This window comes from Dreissena polymorpha, chromosome 16 (assembly GCF_020536995.1).
Source record: "Dreissena polymorpha isolate Duluth1 chromosome 16, UMN_Dpol_1.0, whole genome shotgun sequence".
In the NCBI taxonomy this organism is placed as follows: Eukaryota; Metazoa; Mollusca; class Bivalvia; order Myida; family Dreissenidae; genus Dreissena; species Dreissena polymorpha.
Genome location: NC_068370.1, coordinates 18,951,926 through 18,973,239, shown reverse-complemented (window position 1 = coordinate 18,973,239; position 21,314 = coordinate 18,951,926). Strand labels below are relative to the sequence as shown.

General features: G+C 33.7%; 1 protein-coding gene across 6 annotated transcripts in view; it reads left to right on the top strand.

Annotated features, from left to right (window-relative positions):
- LOC127861490 (single-stranded DNA-binding protein 3-like) overlaps nt 1-21,314 on the top strand; it is a 479,133-nt gene that overhangs the window by 67,861 nt on the left and 389,958 nt on the right. Inside the window, exons 16-17 of one of the 6 annotated variants that reach the window (XR_008040238.1) lie at nt 2,459-5,018; nt 5,146-9,328. The exons of 4 other annotated variants lie outside the window; for them this stretch is intronic. Coding sequence is in view for 1 of the 2 variants with exons in the window: in XM_052400019.1 (XP_052255979.1) it covers nt 2,459-2,497 (39 nt within the window). In the remaining variant the exon portion in view is untranslated. Of the gene's footprint in view, nt 1-2,458; nt 9,329-21,314 lie in introns of those variants that run through there. One more of the 6 variants, XM_052400019.1, reaches the window with a different exon arrangement.

The window sequence follows — 21,314 nt, the reverse complement described above, 5'->3', positions numbered from 1 at the left end:
CTGGTCTGTAATCCTAAATCTATAATTATCAGTCCAATGAAACATCATCCTTTTAGTTAAATACAGTGGATCAGTAAAGTATTATCAGAATATGAGATTTTTTTGTATATTTTGTATATTAAATATTGTGTTAATGTTTAATTTTGTTGATTAATATAAATATAAGCAGGACAGGGGAGGTAATACACTATAATATCTTTCTTATATACAGGGGAAACAAATGCAATTAGTTTAAATTTATTGTTACAGCATTTGCCTCCCTTGTAATATATTTAAATTTTACCAAATGTAAGGCTAACTGCATTTTTGTAATGCATACTACTACTACTACTACTACAACTACTACTACTGCTGCTGCTGCTGCAGCTGCTACTGCTGCTGCTGCTGCTGCTGCTACTACTACTACTACTACTACTACTACTACTACTACTACTACTACTACTACTACTACTACTACTACTACTACTACTACTACTCTACTACTACTACTACTACTACTACTACTACTACTACTACTACTACTACTCTTACTACTACTACTACTACTACTCCACCACCACCAACACCCACAGTGACAAAAAAACGTATTCACACAATGGCTGCTACTACAACTTATAGCCCATATAGGGGGGCATGCATGTTTTACAAACAGCCCTTGTTTATACAAAGTTTCAATCAACTAGCAATATACATCAGGTGCTCTTTATTTGTACCAAGTGTCAATCATCTAAAATGTACATCAATCATTCACCATATGTAGCAAGTGTCAATCAACTAACAATGCACATCAGATATTCTCCATATATACTTAGTGTCGGATGTGTATATTCAATTCATACAAAGTGTTTAAAAAATAACTGGCTTTTCTTAAAAATAATGTTTGTGTTTAGTATCTTTCATTAGAACTTATGACGTTTAAAAATAAATTAATATTAAAGACTGGGTATAAACTTGACAAATTAAAAAAATATTCTGAAATCTATCTGGATATAATATGACATTATTTATCATTTAAATTAATCAAGCTCTTTTGTTTGTACTACAAAATCACTTTTGATCTTTTGTCTCAACATGTATATATGGTATTGGAGCACAGTTGTGAACTTATTCTGTAGACAAGATGAGGAATAGAGGCTTTTGCCGAGTTATTTCCCTTTTTATGCCCCCCCTTCAAAGAAAAGGGGGTATATTGTTTTGAACATGTCGGTTCGTCTGTCTGTCAGTCTGTCGGTCAGTCCACCAAATGGTTTCTGGATGATAACTCAAGAACGCTTAAGCCTAGGATCATGAAACTTCATAGGTACATTGATCATGATTGGCAGATGGCCCCTGTTGATTTTCATGTCACTAGGTCAAAGGTCAAGGTCACAGTGACTTTAAACAGTAAATTAACTCAAGAATGCTTAGGCCTAGGATAATGAAACTTCATAGGTACATTGATCATGGCAGATGACCCCTATTAATTTTCAGGTCACTAGGTCAAAGGTCAAGGTCACAGTGACAAAAAAACGAATTTACACAATGGCTGCCACTGAAACTGACAGCCCATTTGGGGGGCATGCGTGTTTTACAAACAGCCCTTGTTTAACTTTAAAAATTGTTTTGTGGATTCATACTTTGGCACAGTTATGAACTCATTCCATAGATAAAGATTTGGTAACTTTCTCGAGGATTAGGTTGGAGTTATTGGTGCCATTGTTCAACTTGGAATGTTTGCTTTTCTCCTAAATTTCTATATCAGGTATTGCCTTGAAATTAAATCAAACTAATTACTTTATAGTAATAAAAAAAAACATACAAACACAAAGTATACTATTAACTATAAGAAAATCATAGGCTAGGCTGTTATTACTTTAAACATTTGTTCATAGCATAAATTGATTGTATACAAAAATGATCTTAACAAAATAAATTAATGTTTCAGATATAATTTACTTCACTAAACTATTTTATACCAGAATGTACTTAGGCAAATCTAAATGTATCTATATCTTTCAAAATCTGAAGACCAATAATTAAAGAATGTACCCGGAATATAGCATTTCATCAAATATATGATATATAACTGATTAATGTGTTTTAAAATCAAAGGCTTATTATTTAAGGTACATCAACATTATATATAGAATAATGTAAGATCTATGATGGAATTAGCTCTTGTTTATCAATGATCAAATCCTTAACATTTGCTTAAAAAAATACACCATATAATTTAAACATGTGTTTATAAAGATATTTGAGAATAATTTCTGAATTCATCATAATTTATTGACTAATAAACAGCAGCACTTCAAACAATTTTCAATTCAAACATGATCATACAAGTATTTTAGAAACAAAGTAAGAACTAAGCTATATCATTTTACAGTGCTGACAAAGATGAATGACTTCTGTGTTAAATTTTCATTGATTAATTTCACAACTTAAATTGAATTTTTAAGCTTTAAATCTATTTCAGGTGGACGCATATAACGAAATGATATCTTTGCACAACTGACGGTATGCCAAGCCTCGATTTTACAAACCCTTGTGAAACCTACAAGATATATCCACTGCAGCAGTAGAACTCCACCGTGAAGGGGACCTGTATACACAGGATGTTCAGTCATCAACAAACAACAATTGTTAAATTCAAATTCTATAATTTGTTATTTTCAAGATTTTATCCATAGGGAATGTTCAGTGTATGTTGGGTTGATCGACTGACTGTGTTGGTCACTAAAATGGTCATCTTGTGGGCAGTATTGATTTCAACAAATACAGCAATTTGCAATACATACTATAAATTCATATCTGCTCTATTGTATGATGCATTCTGTGCACAGGGTTTTGTAAACAGGTCATAAATATTGCATGTAGATTAAACTGAAAGATGAAATGATATACAAATACTTGTAGAAAGATACTTGTAATATGAACATTCATAACATACAATATAGTTAAGAATAAATAAATATATAAGTTTGCCCTGATATATTATGCCAACAACAGTCAAAGTTTATGTTGTATTTAATAACTGACTAAAATGAGTTGGAAGTACTGTAAGAGTGTAAACAAATGTGAATATAAGTCACATGACCTGTCACATGACCGGTCTGAGGATTGTAGGTGCATGACATACTATTTTGTTCCAATAAATTATGTTGTAATCACAACTTGCTTAGTCATTCCCACAAGACTTAGTGATTCATTAAAAAAACATGCACAGTGCAATCTATAATATCTGACTATCCTGTCATTGTCATTTCATCATTTTGTGTAGAATACAGAAACAAAAAACAATGGTTAATGAACATAGGAATTGTGTGCCGCTCATACAGCTTACAAACTGGAAGTGGATTTCATGTTGTGTTTTGGCAATGAATTACAGAACAATTAGTTGCATCAAACTTGCAAAAAGGGTTGAACAAACTGATTGTTGTCTGTAAACAAAATCTGCAATACAGGGCATCAAACAGTGTACCGAATTTTGCAGTTCTATCCTTCTGTTAGATTGTTTAATGTGTGGTTGTTGTTGTGATTTTTCCTTGCATGGAAGAAAAAATGTATCTTATAAATGTTTTAAAAAATACATTGCTATGTCAGGATGAGGCCATGGATGGGTGCATACTGAAGGGCTAATCATATTTACAGACTATAAATAAAAGACTATTCATTTCAATTGATTCAAAACGTTTAACAAAAGACTGTACATGTATTTACTTAACTTTAATAAAATGAAGGCAGCAGATGCATCATTCCAGACAAGTTAATGTTTCTCATTCCAGACAAGTTAATGTTTCCCATGGCAACTTGCCTATGTGCTTCTGTAGAGTTCATGACCTTTGTGGTTAATACCACAAGGAGAAAAAAATCATGTTACATATATAAAAGCAATTATATTATATATTTTGTTTATCACCTTTACAAGATTATTAATAATAGTTATGAAAATATACAAAAGTGATTATAGAAATTTAAAGCATCATGAGACATGATAGAGTTAGGTCACTAACAAAATAATATACATGGCATTATGGTCTTTAAAACTAAAATTTGTATAAAGATTTACATAGAAATGTTCAATAAGAGAATTTTTTATTTCTCTGTCCATGCAACGTTGAAATAATGAAGTGTGTATGTATAAGTGCAATATAAAATGATCTAATCAGCATTAGACTAGATTTGGGCTGTGCTCTGTGAAAAGTGGTTCAATGCATGTGCGCAAAGAGTTGTCCCAGATTAGCCTGTGCAGTCTGCCCAGGCTTATCAGGGACGACACTTTCTGTTTATATGATATTTTTTGTTCAAAGAAATTCTATTTTTAGCAAAAATCCAGTTTTGGCGGAAAGTGTCGTCCTTGATTAGCCTGGGCAGACTGCACAGGCTAATCTGGGATTACTCTTTACGCACATGCATTAAACCCCTTTTCACACAGGGAGGCTCATATATATTGTACTTGGTCACACACAAAAAAATATTCAACAGATTAATAAACCTTGCAAAGACTATTATAATAAAACAATAGTCGATATCCATTTTTGTTAACCAGCATTTAGGTTAAAAAACAACCTGCATTTCTTAATACTTAACCAAGCAATTTTGTAGAAATTGTTGATGCCCTTTTTATTGACAACAACAATGCTCTGTACATCGGATATCCGATACTTGTAGTTTGTCATCATATATGTATAGAAGAAACTACAAAAAATCTACACACTGTTTCATGCAAGAACAGCTGAACAGTTTTAATTATGTTCTCACAAAATGCTGCGGAAGATAGACATGGTTGAAGTCCAAATGTTCATTCCATTTGCATTGTACATGTACATTATTCATCATAAAGTAACCTTTGTATAAAACATTGACATATATGTATTAACTCTATTTTAAAAAAATGAAATGTTGTTGTAAAAGGACTTTATGATTCTGTGAGCATTTTTGGTATGCAATGTATTGTGTAATGAAATATATAGGCAATAATTACCGTACACTTTGTCACTGTCAGCACCATATTTGTCTGTTTGATTTTCACAAAGGTTTGGCATAAGCATTTAATATACATTCATGTATACATACAATTAAATTATAAATGTAGAAATAGAAATTCATCCCAAACACTTTGTCACTGTCAGCACCATATTTGTCTGTTTGATTTTCGCAAAGGTTTGGCATAAGCATTTAATATACATTCATGTATACATACAATTAAATTATAAATGTAGAAATAGAAATTCATCCCAAACACTCATTTTAAAAACTGTACCTTTTGAGAAAGAGCAAAAAAATTCATGTGGTCATCATTTTAATTTGTTTAATATACTGACGTTTTTTATGTTAGAAAGTGATGTTTTCTGTATTTTCTCTTTTGTAATTTAATTTAATTTGTATCAGGGAAGAAGTTTTTTTTTAATGACCATAATTTAATTATAAATCTTCTTATATGTATATAAGATCTTTAAATTAACAAATGTTCAGTTTGAAGGTTAAGTCCCTTTTAATCAAGTTAATTATTAAAAACCACAAAAGCTTATTTTTAAAGGGGAATTATTTTAGTATGAAAATGTCTCACATATCTGTACAAACATATAATTTTGCAACATGAATATGCTATATTCATATTTTTTTGTTGAATCTCATTCTCAAAAATGTTCCATCCTTTTATTAGTCTGAATCTGAACTTATCTTAATTGTTTACATGAGCATCTTGATTGTCTCCATAGGTTACAGGGTCATGTGTCATTATTACTGAGGAATCAAGCTGTATCCATCAGCCTGTTCTTAACCCTTTACCCCTTAGATAAGTATTTTCACGCACTTGTAGTCCCTTAGAAAGTTAAGACCTTTCTTACTAGATATAAGTTTTTTAAGGCTTGGCTTCATCTCCAATCCTTAGATACTGATGAGCAGCAAACAGCATAAAACCTGAACAGACTGTGAGTTACTCGCAGGCTGTTCTGGTTTTATGCTGTTTTCACATAGCCATTTTCACTTTGCTTCTAAATGGTAAAGGGTTAAACAAAAGTACTTCAGCATTGGCATATCAATCTATGATCAAAATTTTATTGTGGTCATTTATTGATCTGTAGTATTAACATTTTCAGGACTTACTTGTTCTCATTGTTTTGTCTTTATGAGACACGTCATTCAAAAATGGGTCTTTATGTGGCCAATGTAGCACCAGACCAGCCTGAGCAATCACAAATGGCATTAGACCCATTTTTGCCTGATGCTGGTCAGAAGGTGGTCAATACAGACTCTGATTTATATATACATTGAAATCATACCAGTATATGGGAACAAACTATTGCAAAATTGAGAAACAGGATTTATGCATTTTAGTTATTGTTCTTAGTTTACATAGTTTAATGGAAATTATTCTTGTAGGTGCTCATTAAATTAATGCATGAAACAAACATCTATGTACAGTTTGTGTTGTTGCAGTTGTGTTCCAAATGGTTCAAACATGCCAGAAAATTGTGTACAGGAATTCTCAGATTATCCCAGTGCAAATTGTACTCATATAACTTATTTATTTTTTGTTGTAATGACATCTACCAGTAGCATGTTCCCATTTTAGTGTATCATTTCTTCAAGCACTGAATAAGTGCTTATAATTTATGTTCGGCTGTATAATATAAAGTTCATTATTAACTCAACTTATTTATATATAAAAAATCTCTGTTTTCAAAAAACTTTGTCATTTTGGATTGAAATATTATATCTGAATTCAATTTTCTATGTATTGTTTGTTTGATACATTTAAATGTATGTTATTGTGTTATGAAAGACTTATTGATTCCATTTAAGGACGGTAATATGCTTCTTTGCTATGAGAGTTTGGTATAACTTGTGTATTTTAAATCATTAAATAACTCTGGCCATTTTTATCAGATACTCTTTGCATGTACATTGTGCAATTCAGATTATAACACATGTAAAGTTTACCTAATATCAGAAAGATACATGGATGAAAGTGTAACCAGATATGTACATGTTGACTTTAAACCTACAAAACAATTTGAGTTTATCATTAATGCTTAAAGAGTAAGCTAAGTTTCAGCCTATTTATTGTAGCTCTCAGATCCAAAGCCGTGGGCTTTTTGAGACACTCGAAAATATAGAATGATAAAGTGTTGGGTTTATGTGTCCCAGCTATATAAAAAAACTGGTATATGTTTACACAATGTACATTTTGCCTGTGTTTATATCTGTTGTATACAATAACTATCTCGCCAAGAAGCCCTGCGCCTGTTTTCACCCACCCATTCTAAAACTTTATAATGAAGTATATTCTTAAAACCAAGATGACCACTTCTGAGAGTTTGCATGTAAACTGGCTATCAATGTTGCTTACCAAAAAAAAAAAATAAATAAAGAATAATGTTATTAAAGATACTTACAAGCCAAAAAAGTATGGCATTTGTAGAATACTTAAGTTTCAGGAACTTTCTTAGCACTTAAGTGTAGGAAAAGGTTGTTGAAAAGGGGCACAGTTTTGTTTAGCCTCCAACTACCAACCTCATTATATACAGTATTTGTAGGGACGATGTGTTTTGTTCCACTTTTCAGATGGCTCTTTCGATAAATTATGTCTGTCACTGAAAAAAGAGATCTGATTTTTAGCTCACCTGCGCACAACGTGCTCATGGTTAGCTTTTGAGATCGCCTTTTGTCCATCGTCAACATTTTGGCTTGTGAACACTCTAGTCAAGAGGTCACATTTGTAACTTTGTCAAAATGTTTTTCTTAATGATATGTTGGTTTAGTTCAAAAATGGTTCCCGTCCGTTGAAAAACATGGCCGCTAGGGGGCGGGGCATTATTCCTTATAAGGCTATAGAGAAACCTTGTGAACACTCTAGAAGACATAATTTTTGCCCAATCATCATGAAACATTTGTTTCATTGATATCTCGGACGAGTTCGAAAATGGTCCAGATCAGTTAAAAAACATGGCAACAAGGGGGCAGTTTTCTCTAATGTATATAGTGAAAACGTGTGAACAGTCTAGAAGACACATTTTTTGCCCAATCTTCATGAAATTTGGTCAGAACATTTGTTTCCTGGATAGGACAGTTGAGTTTGAATGTGGTTTGGATCGGTAAAAAAACATGGCCGCCAGGTTGGGTCTGTTTCCTTATATTTATATACGGTAGTAAAAAAAGCTTGTGAACTCTAGAAGTCACATTTTTTTGTCCAATCATCATGAAACTTGGTAAAAACATTGGTTTTATGGATATCTTGGTTGAGTATGAAAATAGTCATGATCAGTGAAAAAACATGGCCACCAGGGGGTGGGGCTGTCTGCTGTGGTCAGAGACACATTTTTTGCCCAATCTTCATGACATTTGGTCAGAACATTTTATTTTTTTCCTGGATACGACGGTTGAGTTCAAAAATTGTTTTGATCCATCTAGTCGCACTTTGGCCAATCATCATGAAACTTGGTCAAAACATTGGTTTTATTGATATGTCGGATGAGTTTGAAAATGGTCGTGATCAGTGGAAAAACATGGCCGCCTGGGGATGGGGAAGTTTTCTCTATTATGTATGTAAGAAGTATTTTCCTTATATATACATTGTATTTTTTTTTTTTAATCTGGGTATTTAAAACATGGCCGCCAGGGTAGGTGGGGTATTTTTCTATATAGGCCTATTGTAAATACTTTGGAACATCTTATTTTTAAAGTCAGTCTTGTCATACCAATAATTTGAAATATTTGCTGAAGAGTTTTAATCTTTGTTTCTTTCCATCTTAGTCTCTCAGGTGAGCGACTCGGGGCCCTTTTGTTTGTATTATTGAGCTAACAATTTATATTCACACCATATGTTATGTTGTTAATTACATTTAACAGTGTTTGAATGAGCAAAAATTAACTTATATTACATTTATAGGTAAAGTAGTTGTTGATTTATTACAAAGCTGGTTACTGTTTAAATTTTAATATACATTGAACAAAACGAGGTAAGTGTAACCAAGGTATCATTGACAAAGTTATTGTTGCCACATTTTAAAGGACAATTGTTAGGCTTTAAAGATCCTATTTTATTGTTTTATTTGTACAAACATAATTTGTGTTGGGATGTTGTTTTTTTGTTGTTTTTTTTGTTTGTTTTTTTAAAGATGTATTTTTGGTTTCACAGCTATAAAATGTCTAGATGTTATCGTTAATGATGACAGATTTACTTTGAATGTGTTTGTTTATTATATTTGATGACAAATCATTTACTTTAATATACAAATTGTTGTACAGGAATTGTGTTATATTGTGTATTCATGATATACATGACTTGTCCAAACAGAATGTCTGAATATTATGATAAATAAAAAACCATGTGGCAATCTCAGCATGTGTATTTTATCTTAAAGCCAAAACGTGAAGGATAAAATTATATTAAATGTTATATTAATGGTTTATTTCTGAAAGACCTAGTTTTAAGGAATGTCTGGCCTCTAGATGGAGGACGCCAGAATCCACCATAAAATATCTTACTTTTTGACGATGCTGCGAAGCATCGTCTAAGTTATCATATCATGAAAAAATACACAGAACAAGAAATATCTTTAAAAAAGATAAACGGCGTAAATAGTTTAATGAATGAGATCAAGTATAGCGAATGTCTTTTTCTGTGCAGTTCTTAGCTGCATCACACGCAGTACGGGATGTTACGGGGAGTTTTCGCGGCTTATTTTACATTATAACATATTGCTGGTCATAAACCTATAGATACAAAACAGAAAACCAAAAGAAGAATGGAAGTGAAATTTAAACATATGAGTCAACCGGCCACACGAGAAGTATCCGTATTTATAGGCGCGTTCTTCGAACAAACCTGTTTTAGTGGTTTGTCGGGCATTGCTATTTGATTCGATTATTAACAGTATCAATTATCATCGTGCTAATGCTTAAAGTGATATTATGGGCATTTTGCACTGTTGAATTGAGCTGAAAAGAATTAACAGGTCAAAATAGTTAGTTAAAATGTGGTTACTGATTAATTATCTGCAACTCACCTTGCTACCAGTTGTTTATAAAAATATATTTTATATTCGATATTCTTACGTGACCCACCCAGTCCTGTAAGCTGAAATGATCCGTAAAACAATTTCGCGTCTTTGTGTCGTATGAACAAATCTGCACTAAAACTAAATTTAGGTTCAACTCGTAAACGCATGATCAGTTGTCAAACGAAAGTACGGTTGATATTCAAATGCATTATTTTTCTCTTTCTGGTATATTGTTTTAGTATGATGATGCTGCATTAATTAATATAAGTGTATATGAAGTAGAAACATCAAAAATAATCAACGGTTGCGATAGACACCTATAAACTGTTACATGCTCATAATATCACTTTAGTACATTAGGCAATATGGACGAATAATTATTGTTAAATTTATCAACAATAATATTTATCATTGTATTGTTGAAAACACATTAAGAATCTATTATTTACATACCATACTTATATTGCTGAATATCTTCATTTAACATATTTCTGGTCTAAAGAAAATTCCAGGTCACCTAGTTCACGGATAGCGTCTTTATTATATAACGATTATTTTACTGGCCGCCAACTCCGGTGATGACCTGTATATAAACTCGGAATGTCCGCGAATTGACCCGATATACCTCGCGGGTTGAAATGCAATGCTTTAAAGTGAGGCCTCGCTTCCATTGCTCTTTATACTTTTACATGTTAACATGTTGACAGGAATAAGGAAGTAAGTACTAAATATGAGAACATAGCCTTTTAAGTATAAACGCTCTTGCGCTGGTAATACTCTGAAAATAAAAGGTGTACGCACAAACTGTATTGATGTCGAGAATTGAGTGTAAAACTGTTCTATCTATTAAGCCTTTTCATTCGAGATAAAATTGTTTCATACAGTAAAACAGTGTTACAAAGACGCGGATATGTTTCCAATGCTCTGGTGGTACAGTGAGGTCGTCAGTTCCGAATCACTATCGAAACTACCCATGTATATTTTAAAACGGCGATCGATTTTAATTTCGGATATAGGGCGTATTACATATAATTTTAACCTCTATGCTTCGATTACCTTGATTTTGAATTCGGTTCGAAATATAAATGAGTGTTTATGTTATTTCTAAACCGAAACCTTTCTCCATTTCCGGTTAATATTCTCCAATAGCGAATCACGTGACAGGAGGTGCACTTTATGACTAGGGATCGTCTCAAAACAAACTTCAACTGTCAAAATAGTTTATTTAACATTCATAATAATATAACCAGACTAGCTTTTGATCACAGATTTGTGTAAAAACTATAACAATAAAGAAATCAAAAAGTAAAAAATAAAACAAAATTAAATGGACCTCTACCTGAGATCACACAATGAAGGGCACCTGCATATAATACACATATGTACTACAATATACAGTATATTGTTTCCAAGCAACAACATAGAAAACAAGATGTAGGAATTGTTAAAACGAAATAAAATGGGTCCTACCTGAGATCACACACTTGCACTTGCATGAAATATACTATAATATACAATCTAATGTTGCCCCATGTTATCTTAGATTAGCCTCTGCCCACTGGAGACAACACAAGCTTTATGAGAGGAAAGTTTCATTTCTCAGAGCACAAATTAGAGATTCTTAACAAACAATTACATGAAACCAGAAAATATTGAGCGATTTCAACCTGTGTAGGTTGCACATGACAATTCAAGATTACAGTTAATGCAAATAACAAGGACCAGTTTTCTAAAGGAATATCCAATAAATCGAACAGTCCTGCTCTGCTCTGACAGGGATGGTACATTTTAATGCAAAAGGCAGTGATAAAAAATAAATACAATGTACATAATAAATCTATGTAGTGTAAATGCTTGTATAGGACAGCATTTTCTGATGCCGAAATGACGGTAAAAATAAATGAAAACAACATATCGTTGTATGAATCAAATCTGGGTAGCATACCATACAGTTTGTCACACAAAACTATGAGAATGTATAAGAAAGCAGCAGCACACAATGCATGTCAAGGTTCTATGGTAGTGAATATTCATGTAAACTTTATTCAGATAATATGCTTATGAAGGTGTTTTGATCTCACTTGACTATGAAAATCTATTTTAAAGGATAAGCAAAATATACATAATAACATTTAAAGTGATGTTTTGTACAAACTTATTCCACAAAATATAAGTGGAACATGGGTTAACTTCCCTAAAACACCACACATATAGACTGGATATAAAATATTTTATTAAAACAAACCCTTACTTAGTTGTTCTTTTTTCAGAGGGGATGAACCCAGCCTCACAAATCATATCAATTCGACATATGAACAACTGACCATTAAAAATAACTAAATCAATTTCTAGACAAATAGGAATTCAAGCTTTTGGTAAAAACTAGAAGAAAACAAACAAACTAGGAACCAATTAAAATAAAAAAAGGAAAAGGTTGGTAAATAAGCAACTGCTAGAGAGCTTTGGCAAGTGTACAACACTCATAAGTTCACATGGGTAGAGCTAAACACATCACAGATGCATGGGTGAAAGGTCTGGGCTGCTGCATTTCCCCCATTGCCTGTCGGGGCACATCTGCGTCCTTCACAATACCGAAAAAATAATGATATAAGCCTTACTATTTTAATTATACCTCACGTGACTAGCACATTTCAAATTCCCATTTACCCATATTACAGTCACATGCGACATTATTTTATCACCATTTTTTTAGCTGAAAATAGCACCACAAGTTTTCCGCATCAAGAGAATATTTTATAAATATACTGCATTTATTTCATTTTTCTTTCTGGCATGTGCATATGTTTTTAATTAAAACAAAAATAAAATCACACAATTTTACATTTTTATAACCAGATTCAGTTAAATTGGAATACATTGTTTTCTTTTGTCTATGAGTAAATTCCAGCAACATGCCTTTTAAACGTCCGTACATTCAGAAATGTATGAGCAAGAGTGCTAAGTAAATGAATAAACAAGCAATTGTTTTTCTCTTATTAAGCTGTTGTGTTTTCTTTGTTTAGTATAATAAAATAAATATCACATCCATACAGGTTGATACAGTTAGCAACAGCTAGCATGTCACCTATTCAATAATGCAATATACAAAATGCTGGTTGGGACCAAATTTAATTATATTGTTTTCAAGCAGTAAGCATTAAAAAAAAAACATTTCATCCCAGGCAATGTGTAAAGGCCAATAATAAAATTTACAATATCACTTAACGATGTTTGACAGGTAAAAAATCATTTGAGATTACCCCTGGTTTGCTTCATGTCTGTTTCGGAACTGACACCTGTGGCAGCGAGTCATTTTCGAAACTCTTAATTCACAGTTTGACTGAAAATGTATAAATCTTATTGTTTTCTTATTTCCTTATAAATTACCTTCAAATCAATACCAAAATCACTTACCATGGACAATCCGTTATAGAAGCAAACGTGTTCTAATTTCCGATGACCGATCGCGCAGAGAGGATTTTGCCGCCATTCGAAAATATGTCTGCAAGCGTTTCGACAATTCAGATTGTTTACATTTGTATATTTTCTTCCGGTTTGTTGCGAAAAAAATCATCAAATATTAAGGTGTATGGCTGTATAATTTGTTCAATCATATGTGGTAAGACTTATTTTTCATTGTTGAATGAAATGTAATTTGTTTCGGAACTGGCGACTTTTCCGAACTGACGACCTGACTGTATACTCAAATCAGCCAATGGAATAAATGAAGTGTATTCATTCGTACCTAGCCGCGGGAAATTTTATTGGAATTTTATTGGACACTTACAAAGGTCAGGCTAAGGTGAAAAGCTGGCTTATGCAGCTTACGCCGAAAAAATTCTTCACAATGGCTACCTATGTAAAAGACCGAGCCAGTCAGATTGAGATAGCTCGATTTTTCTAATCGGCATACCTCGCTGATTATCATTGATAAAGGTATAGGAAGCTCAGCTATAAATAGGACAGCATATTCTGGGAAAAGATTTAGTAATACAGTAGTTTGAAAACGTTAATTTTAAATCAGTTATATTCAATCCATTATATGTTTATAAATCAATGAAACAACTATGCATTTTCTGTATTGTATTTGACATTTGTCGTGATTCAGTAAATAAATTGCGAATTAAAACGTGTTTAATTAACTTTCAACGCGATCATGAGTGTAAAGAAAACGAATTATTTGGAACCTGCAATTTGTAAACGTTGTAGCGACTATGGTACATGTATATAAACAGCATAATAGCCATGGCATATCTGTGATACTCGCTCTTCTGCGTGCTTTCTCATTTTGCATATTTCATAAACTTTTCAAACATAAATTACAGAGCCACATCAGTGCATATACTATGATTGACAATTCATTCGTTTGTTGGATATTGTTTGCTGTTTTAAACACATTAAGTCATATCGCAGAGATTTAGTTAACCTTATCATGTGTTCATGGGCGAACTCACGTATTCAAGTGCTCTAACGACTATGTGCTCATACCCACTTTCGATCGGGAATCGTCATGAAATTATTGCCGTACTTAACGAACAAACATGCCTAAGCTTATTGAATTAGAGAAAAAGAACGATAATCAAAAGAGAAAAAGTATATGTTCTTGCACACGGGATTGTGAAATCACGTCCGTACACATAGCATCATTAACTTAGAAAAGGAAACAACGAAATATAAAGTTTGGTATGATATACATGTGAAATTAAAGAGCATGGTGTAATTAAAGAGCATGTCAAGTTTTGAATTTATATGCTGAAACGTAATGTTATAACCCACAAACGTTTTACTGTAACAGACAGTTTTTTAAGATAAGTGGTACAGAAAATACGCGTCGAATACCTTTTTAAAGATATTTCTTGTTATATTTGATCGAGAATGTAACCCGCTTCCCAGTTTCGCTTAAAGGATCAAGTTCCCCACGGGTACTACTTCCCCGTACCCCCATTTTTTTTTCGTACCCTACATTTTTCGTACCAAATTTTTTTTGTACCCAATTTTTTTTCGTACCCACATTTTTTCTCGTAACCAAATTTTTTTCGTACCCATTTTTTTCCTACCCAACTTTTTTTCGTAACCAAATCTTTTTACGTACTTAACTTTTTTTTGGGCATATTTTTGTACCCAAAATTTTCGTACCCATTTTTTTCCTACCCAAAATTTTCGTACCCACATACACAATTGTGGTGATGTAGATAAACTTAAATAGATGCTTTTATATCAATCCTCTTCAAAAACATCGTCACACCAGTACTGTCAGTACTTTGATTTATTCTTTATGTGAAGTCTTTACTTTTAATTGACTTACCAATGGTCTTGGAGCACCCCCCCCCCCACCTCTTCCCTATACCCCACAGGCAATTTCCAGTGTAGGCAGACACGCACATGGGACATATGCCCAACCAGTTATATAACCACCCACTTCATTGGTTCTCCCAATCGGACATATTGGGATAAAAGCACAGAATAGAAGTGATAAACAAGGGGGGGGGGGATATATCCAGGTGGGCATCATTCCAGGTGGCTTTATTTCCACCTACCCTAAAATATCCGACGCTATGCCCATCTTGTGCATTAATCATTTCTAATAAAGGTCACTGCACTGTGAGCCAGTACACAATGATGTTATATGATTTGAGAGGCGGGCGTAAAATAAAAGGGCGTACACTAGACATTAAAAATGTACTATCTTTTTATAAAGTGGGAAGATAGCATATAGCATTATAATAACATATAATTGTTTCATCAGGTTTAATTTATACTTTACAATACATAATTTTTCTGCATTAAATTTTGATAAACTGTTATTAGTTGACATTAATCTAAAAACGCAAACTTAAATTATAGAAATTGGCAGTTTGTTTATGGGTTTTTAACAGAAGTTCATACATGTATATTTACCTACATTCAGATTAGCAATAGAACTCTGTATATTTGTATAATTATGTAGAAAGTTAACATAAATATAAATGAAAATAATATAAATCACCCTGTTTTGGAAAACTTATACAAATGATATTGATTGCATTTATGGGACCTTAGACTTTAGGCTTGTTTTCGATTTAGATAGTCAAAATAATTTGATATAATCTGTTGACTTCAATGTATCTTCTGAGTAGGATCCACTGTCCTTCTTTTCTAAAAGTAAAGTACAATATCCCTCTCTGGGGCATTGTCATAGAATTCGTATGTACAAATTGATGTGCTGCGTTCATATGTGCAAAGTTTAAAAGCAAATAAATAGCATATTATCTCAGTTTTACAGCTCAATGTAAAGTATGCCTTCGGCTTGTATACCTTAAGTCTGTCTGCTGTTGTCTGAGCTTCTGGTAGCTGGTTCCACAGAAAGATTGCAGAGAAAACTAAGGAAAACATCATGATGTCAGTGTGGCAGAATGGTATGTGGAACCCGAGTCTGTATCAATAACCACAGAGTGTCAAGTTGTGAAGAACTGTGCTGTGGGTTCGTGTAAACCCTGACTACCTTACTGAAGTAATTTGACATTGAATGAATGTTTCTGCAGAGTCAAGTATTTTACTTCTGCTCAATTTGTCTTCTGCTCAGGTAATACTTAAAAAAAAGTACTCTTAAGTTGACTTCAATTTATCCAGTAATCGAAAATACACTTTGAGACATCCGCCCATACTATTTGGAATTTTTTAGTATATTATCTGTACCCGGGTACTTTGTAGTTGACTTATCTACTTTAAAGTACTTGTTCCGTACCCCGCGTAGTTTGTAGAATACTCAAGACTTTCTGGGGTACTTTAAAAGAACCTTTTTACGTTTTGTTAGATTGACAAAATTGAAAAAAATTGTTTCAGATTTGCAAATTTTCATCATGATATTTGCAGGGAAACAGAAATACTGAACATTTACCATGCATGTCTTTAAAGTACATGACTCGATATGTCAGTATGAATGGCTGAGTGGTATAAGCATGAGTTTTTAGCTCACCTGAGCACAACGTGCTCATGGTGAGCTTTTGTGATCGCCTTTCGCCTGTCGTCCGTTGTGCGGCGGCCGTCGTGCGGCGTCAACATTTGCCTTGTTAACACTCTAGAGGCCACATTTATTGTCCAATCTTCATGAAATTTTGTCTTGCATGAGTTCGAAAATGGTTACGTTTGCTTGAAAAACATGGCTGCCAAGGGGCAGGGCATTTTTCCTTATATGGCTATATATGGCTATAGTAAAATCTTGTTAACACCCTAGAGGCCACATTTATTGTCTGATCTTCATTAAACTTGGTCAGAAGATTCATCCCAATAATATCTTGGACGAGTTCTAAAATGATGCCGGTTGGTTGAAAAACATGGCCACCAGGGGTCGGAGCATTTTTCCTTATATGGCTATAGTAAAACCTTGTTAACACTCTAGAGGCCACATTTATTTTCAGATCTTCGTGAAACTTGCTTAGAAGATTTGTCCCAATTATATCTTGGATGAGTTCAAAAATGGTAACCTTTGCTTAAAAAACATGGCTGCCAAGGGGTGGGGCATTTTTCCTTATATGGCTATATTAAAATCTTGTAAATCTAGTTTGCCCAATCTTCATGAAATTTGGTCAGAACATTTGTTTCCTGTATAGTAAAGTTTGGTTTTATTATGTTGTTTCACACTTACTGCAAAAAGTCACGGCCTCGACTTGCTTTCAAACAATTGCCGCATGCAAGTCGGCCTGATATACGTTTAAGGGTTAAAAGACTCAATAACGCGCATTACAGTTCATACATCGTTTAATCATTCTTCATTATTCAACATCAATTCAAACAACGTTTGCGTTTACGATTACGATTAAGATTGCGGTTATCTGAAATAAACAATATTATAAAGAAATAACAAAAGGAAAAGAAACACATACCATGCTTGATCTTAACACATGTAAATGAACAATTAATATCAATTACGCATTATGAAAATAAACTTAACTTCCATTCATACTAAATAAGGTTTACTTATAAATATGAATACACATCTAGGAGACTTCAAAAAATGACCAATAATCCATAAAAAAGTACATTGTAACTTATTTGTAAAATAAGCTCAATACAATACTGAAAACAAGACACACACACACAAATACAAATAAAACTTACTGAACAAGGGAAGTTCCCCAAAAACGTACACAAATTCAAACAATACGACCCACTTGTTTCAGAGCCTTTTCCAAACTGATGCTTTGGGCGATTTCTAAGAGAACGTTTAGCAAAAATTTACATACATTAATTAATATTCATAATGGTAAACCAATGAAAATATAGAATATAGCCATATCAACCGGTCTAAATATATCTTTTACCAAATTTGGAGTTCCGGAAATGCCATTACCATATTCGGAGTGTCGAAACTTCAAAGAATTGATAAGTATTAGATGTGACATAACAATTAAAGTATATGGGTGGTCGACCCTCCCAGTCCCGCAACAACGTTATTGTTTAATCATCATTCTGCTATTTTGAACAATGGTGCTAGTCTGCAACACCGCCTCCCAATGAACCTTCCACAGAAGTTCATTTAACTACTTAAAATGACCTCAAAGACTAGGCACGAACTCAAAACCTTACACCTAACTAATAACATATACGAGTACATGTATATCAAACTACATTTGCAAACTAGACTTAAAAAACAACAACAACAACAACAATATTAAGGTCCTAATACTATACTAAATGATACAAACTATAAACATCCGAACCTATTCTGTATGCATTGTTTGCTTATGATTCTAAGCTACGCTGTGCTCTAACACGCACAATTTGGTAATCGGACGAACCTTTTCCGTACCGTTTACTCTAACTCTGCATGACCGCACAAGACCGTCTCTTCCCTTACTCACCTCTACTACAAGTCCTAAAGGCCAATGACAACGAGTTGTTGTTTCATCGCATACGAGAACAAGATCATTAACTGCTATGTTTTCCCGACTGTTATGCCATTTCTGGCGTACCTGTAAATTCGGTAGATACTCCTTAAGCCAGCGTCTCCAGAAAATGTTTGCCAGGTACTGAACTTGTCTCCACCAACGCCGACAATAGTTATCGCCCTTCTCAAATAATCCTGGAGGAAAACACCTATTCGGGCGAAGTAGCAGAATTTTGTTCGACGACAGCGGTTCTGGATCACGGGGATCATCACTTACCTGTGTAATCGGTCTGTCATTCAAAATCTTTTCTACTTCCGTGCAGAGAGTTGACAGCGCCTCGTCGCCCAGCAGTTGTTCGCGTACTACAGATTTTAATGCGTTTTTGAAAGAGCGTACCAACCTCTCCCAAACCCCGCCCATGTGGCTTGCGTATGGAGGATTAAAGTGCCATGCCATTCCCCTTTGTTGCAAATGCCTCGAAATTCGGCTCTGATTCCATTCATGCATGGACTCACGTAGCTCCTTTTCGCCAGCCGTTAGATTTGTGCAATTGTCACTGTAAAACTTTTCTGGATGGCCTCGACGACTAACAAATCGTTGCATGGCACATATGAACGAATCAGTATTAAGACTGTGCGTTATCTCTATGTGAACAGCTCTCGTGCGCAAACATGTAAATAAACAACCATACCTTTTCCTGCCGGATTTGACGTACATTGGTCCAAAGAAGTCTACACCGACGTACGTAAACGGTGGTTTGTCCGGCTCCAGTCTTTCAACTGGAAGTTGACCCATTTGTTGTGATTCAGGACGTTGTTTTTGTCTCTTATAAATCATGCATTTGTTCAAAACATACTTAATCGTCTTAAGACCTGGCAATACCCAATACTTTTGTCGCATCAACGACAAAATATGATGAGCACCCATGTGAGCGTTTGTTTCATGGTATGCCTTGATAAGGATCCGTGTTACGTGGTTGTTACCTGACACAATTATTTGATGCTTAGTATCACTGCGCAAGTCAGCGTTCTCAAGACGACCGCCCACTCTAAGCAAATTATCTGTGAAAAGCGGACTTAACTTTGCCATCGAACTTTTCTCTAGAACCCGTCCTGATTTCACAACACTAATAATCTCGCTGCTATACTCACCACTTTGTACAAGTGACAAAATAGCATTTGTCGCGGCCCTAATTTCGCTTACCGTCAAGTGCTTAACCTTTAAGCAGACATTCTCTTTCTGTCGTAAATATTTCTGAATGAGATATGCTTGAATCTGAGAAGCCAGGCTACCGAACGCTGCAGCTTAAACCAGTCTGAATGCCTTGTCAACAGGTTATCAAGCCCGCTTTCGGGTTTCAACTGTGTCGCGTGTGCATAACGGTCCTGCTTTACCTCAATATCGTCCGATAGACTGGCTACTGGTCGTGGTATTGATGGCCAGTCGGACTTACCTTTCTGCAGGAAATCCGGTCCGTTCAGCCAAATGTTGAGTTTTTCTATCTCATATGGAAATAATCCCCTAGACGCTAAGTCAGCGAGTTTCATTTCAGTCGGAACATACCTCCAGTCATTTGGCGTGGTTACATCATGGATCGCTGCTAACCTGTTTGCTACGAATGTCTTAAAACGTCTAGACTCATTTCTAATCCAATTCTTGTGATGCAAACTGATATAACTTTACAGCTACGACTGCTGCAGCTAGCTCTAATCTTTTTTTTTTTTTTTTTTTTTTTTTTTTTTTTTATTCAATATAATACATACAATGTATACATGAATATATACAACATAGTGATTGTACAAAGCAATAAAGTTCATACATGTTATACAAGATATGTTAATATGTATTTTTTTTTAAAGAGAAAAGAAAAAAATAATAGAAGAATTGTTATGAAAAATGATGAGTTGTATAAAGTCGGAAGAAAGCATACTGGACTTGTGTGTTTCGTTGTATATTCAAAATGATCTTATAAGATTGAAAAAAAAACATACAAAAATATTTTAGAAAGATAACTTACATTAGAGTGAAATGTATATAAGTGGACAAGCATCATGAGAATTTAATCCGATTCCATTTTTGTTCAAAGTTTTGTAATTTGTCATTACTGAGGGCTATTTCTTTCTCAATCTGGACTTTAAGTTTAAGACTATGGATAAAACAATTAAAATTTGGTACTTGTTTTTTGAACTTCATGTTAAAGATGAACAATTTCATCATTATAAGAATAAAATTCACAATATTATTACAATCTTTTGATTTCAATGAGTAAATTCCGAAACTTACATTTAAGAAAGATAATTTAACGTTTAGTTGCTGTTGTTCAAGAAAAGATGTTAAATGATTCCAAATAGGCTGGATGTGTTTGCACTCCCAAAACAGGTGTTCTATAGTTTCGATGTTTTCACTGCAGAAGTCACACAGATTTGAGTTAGATAATTTGCATTTAAAGAGGTATTTA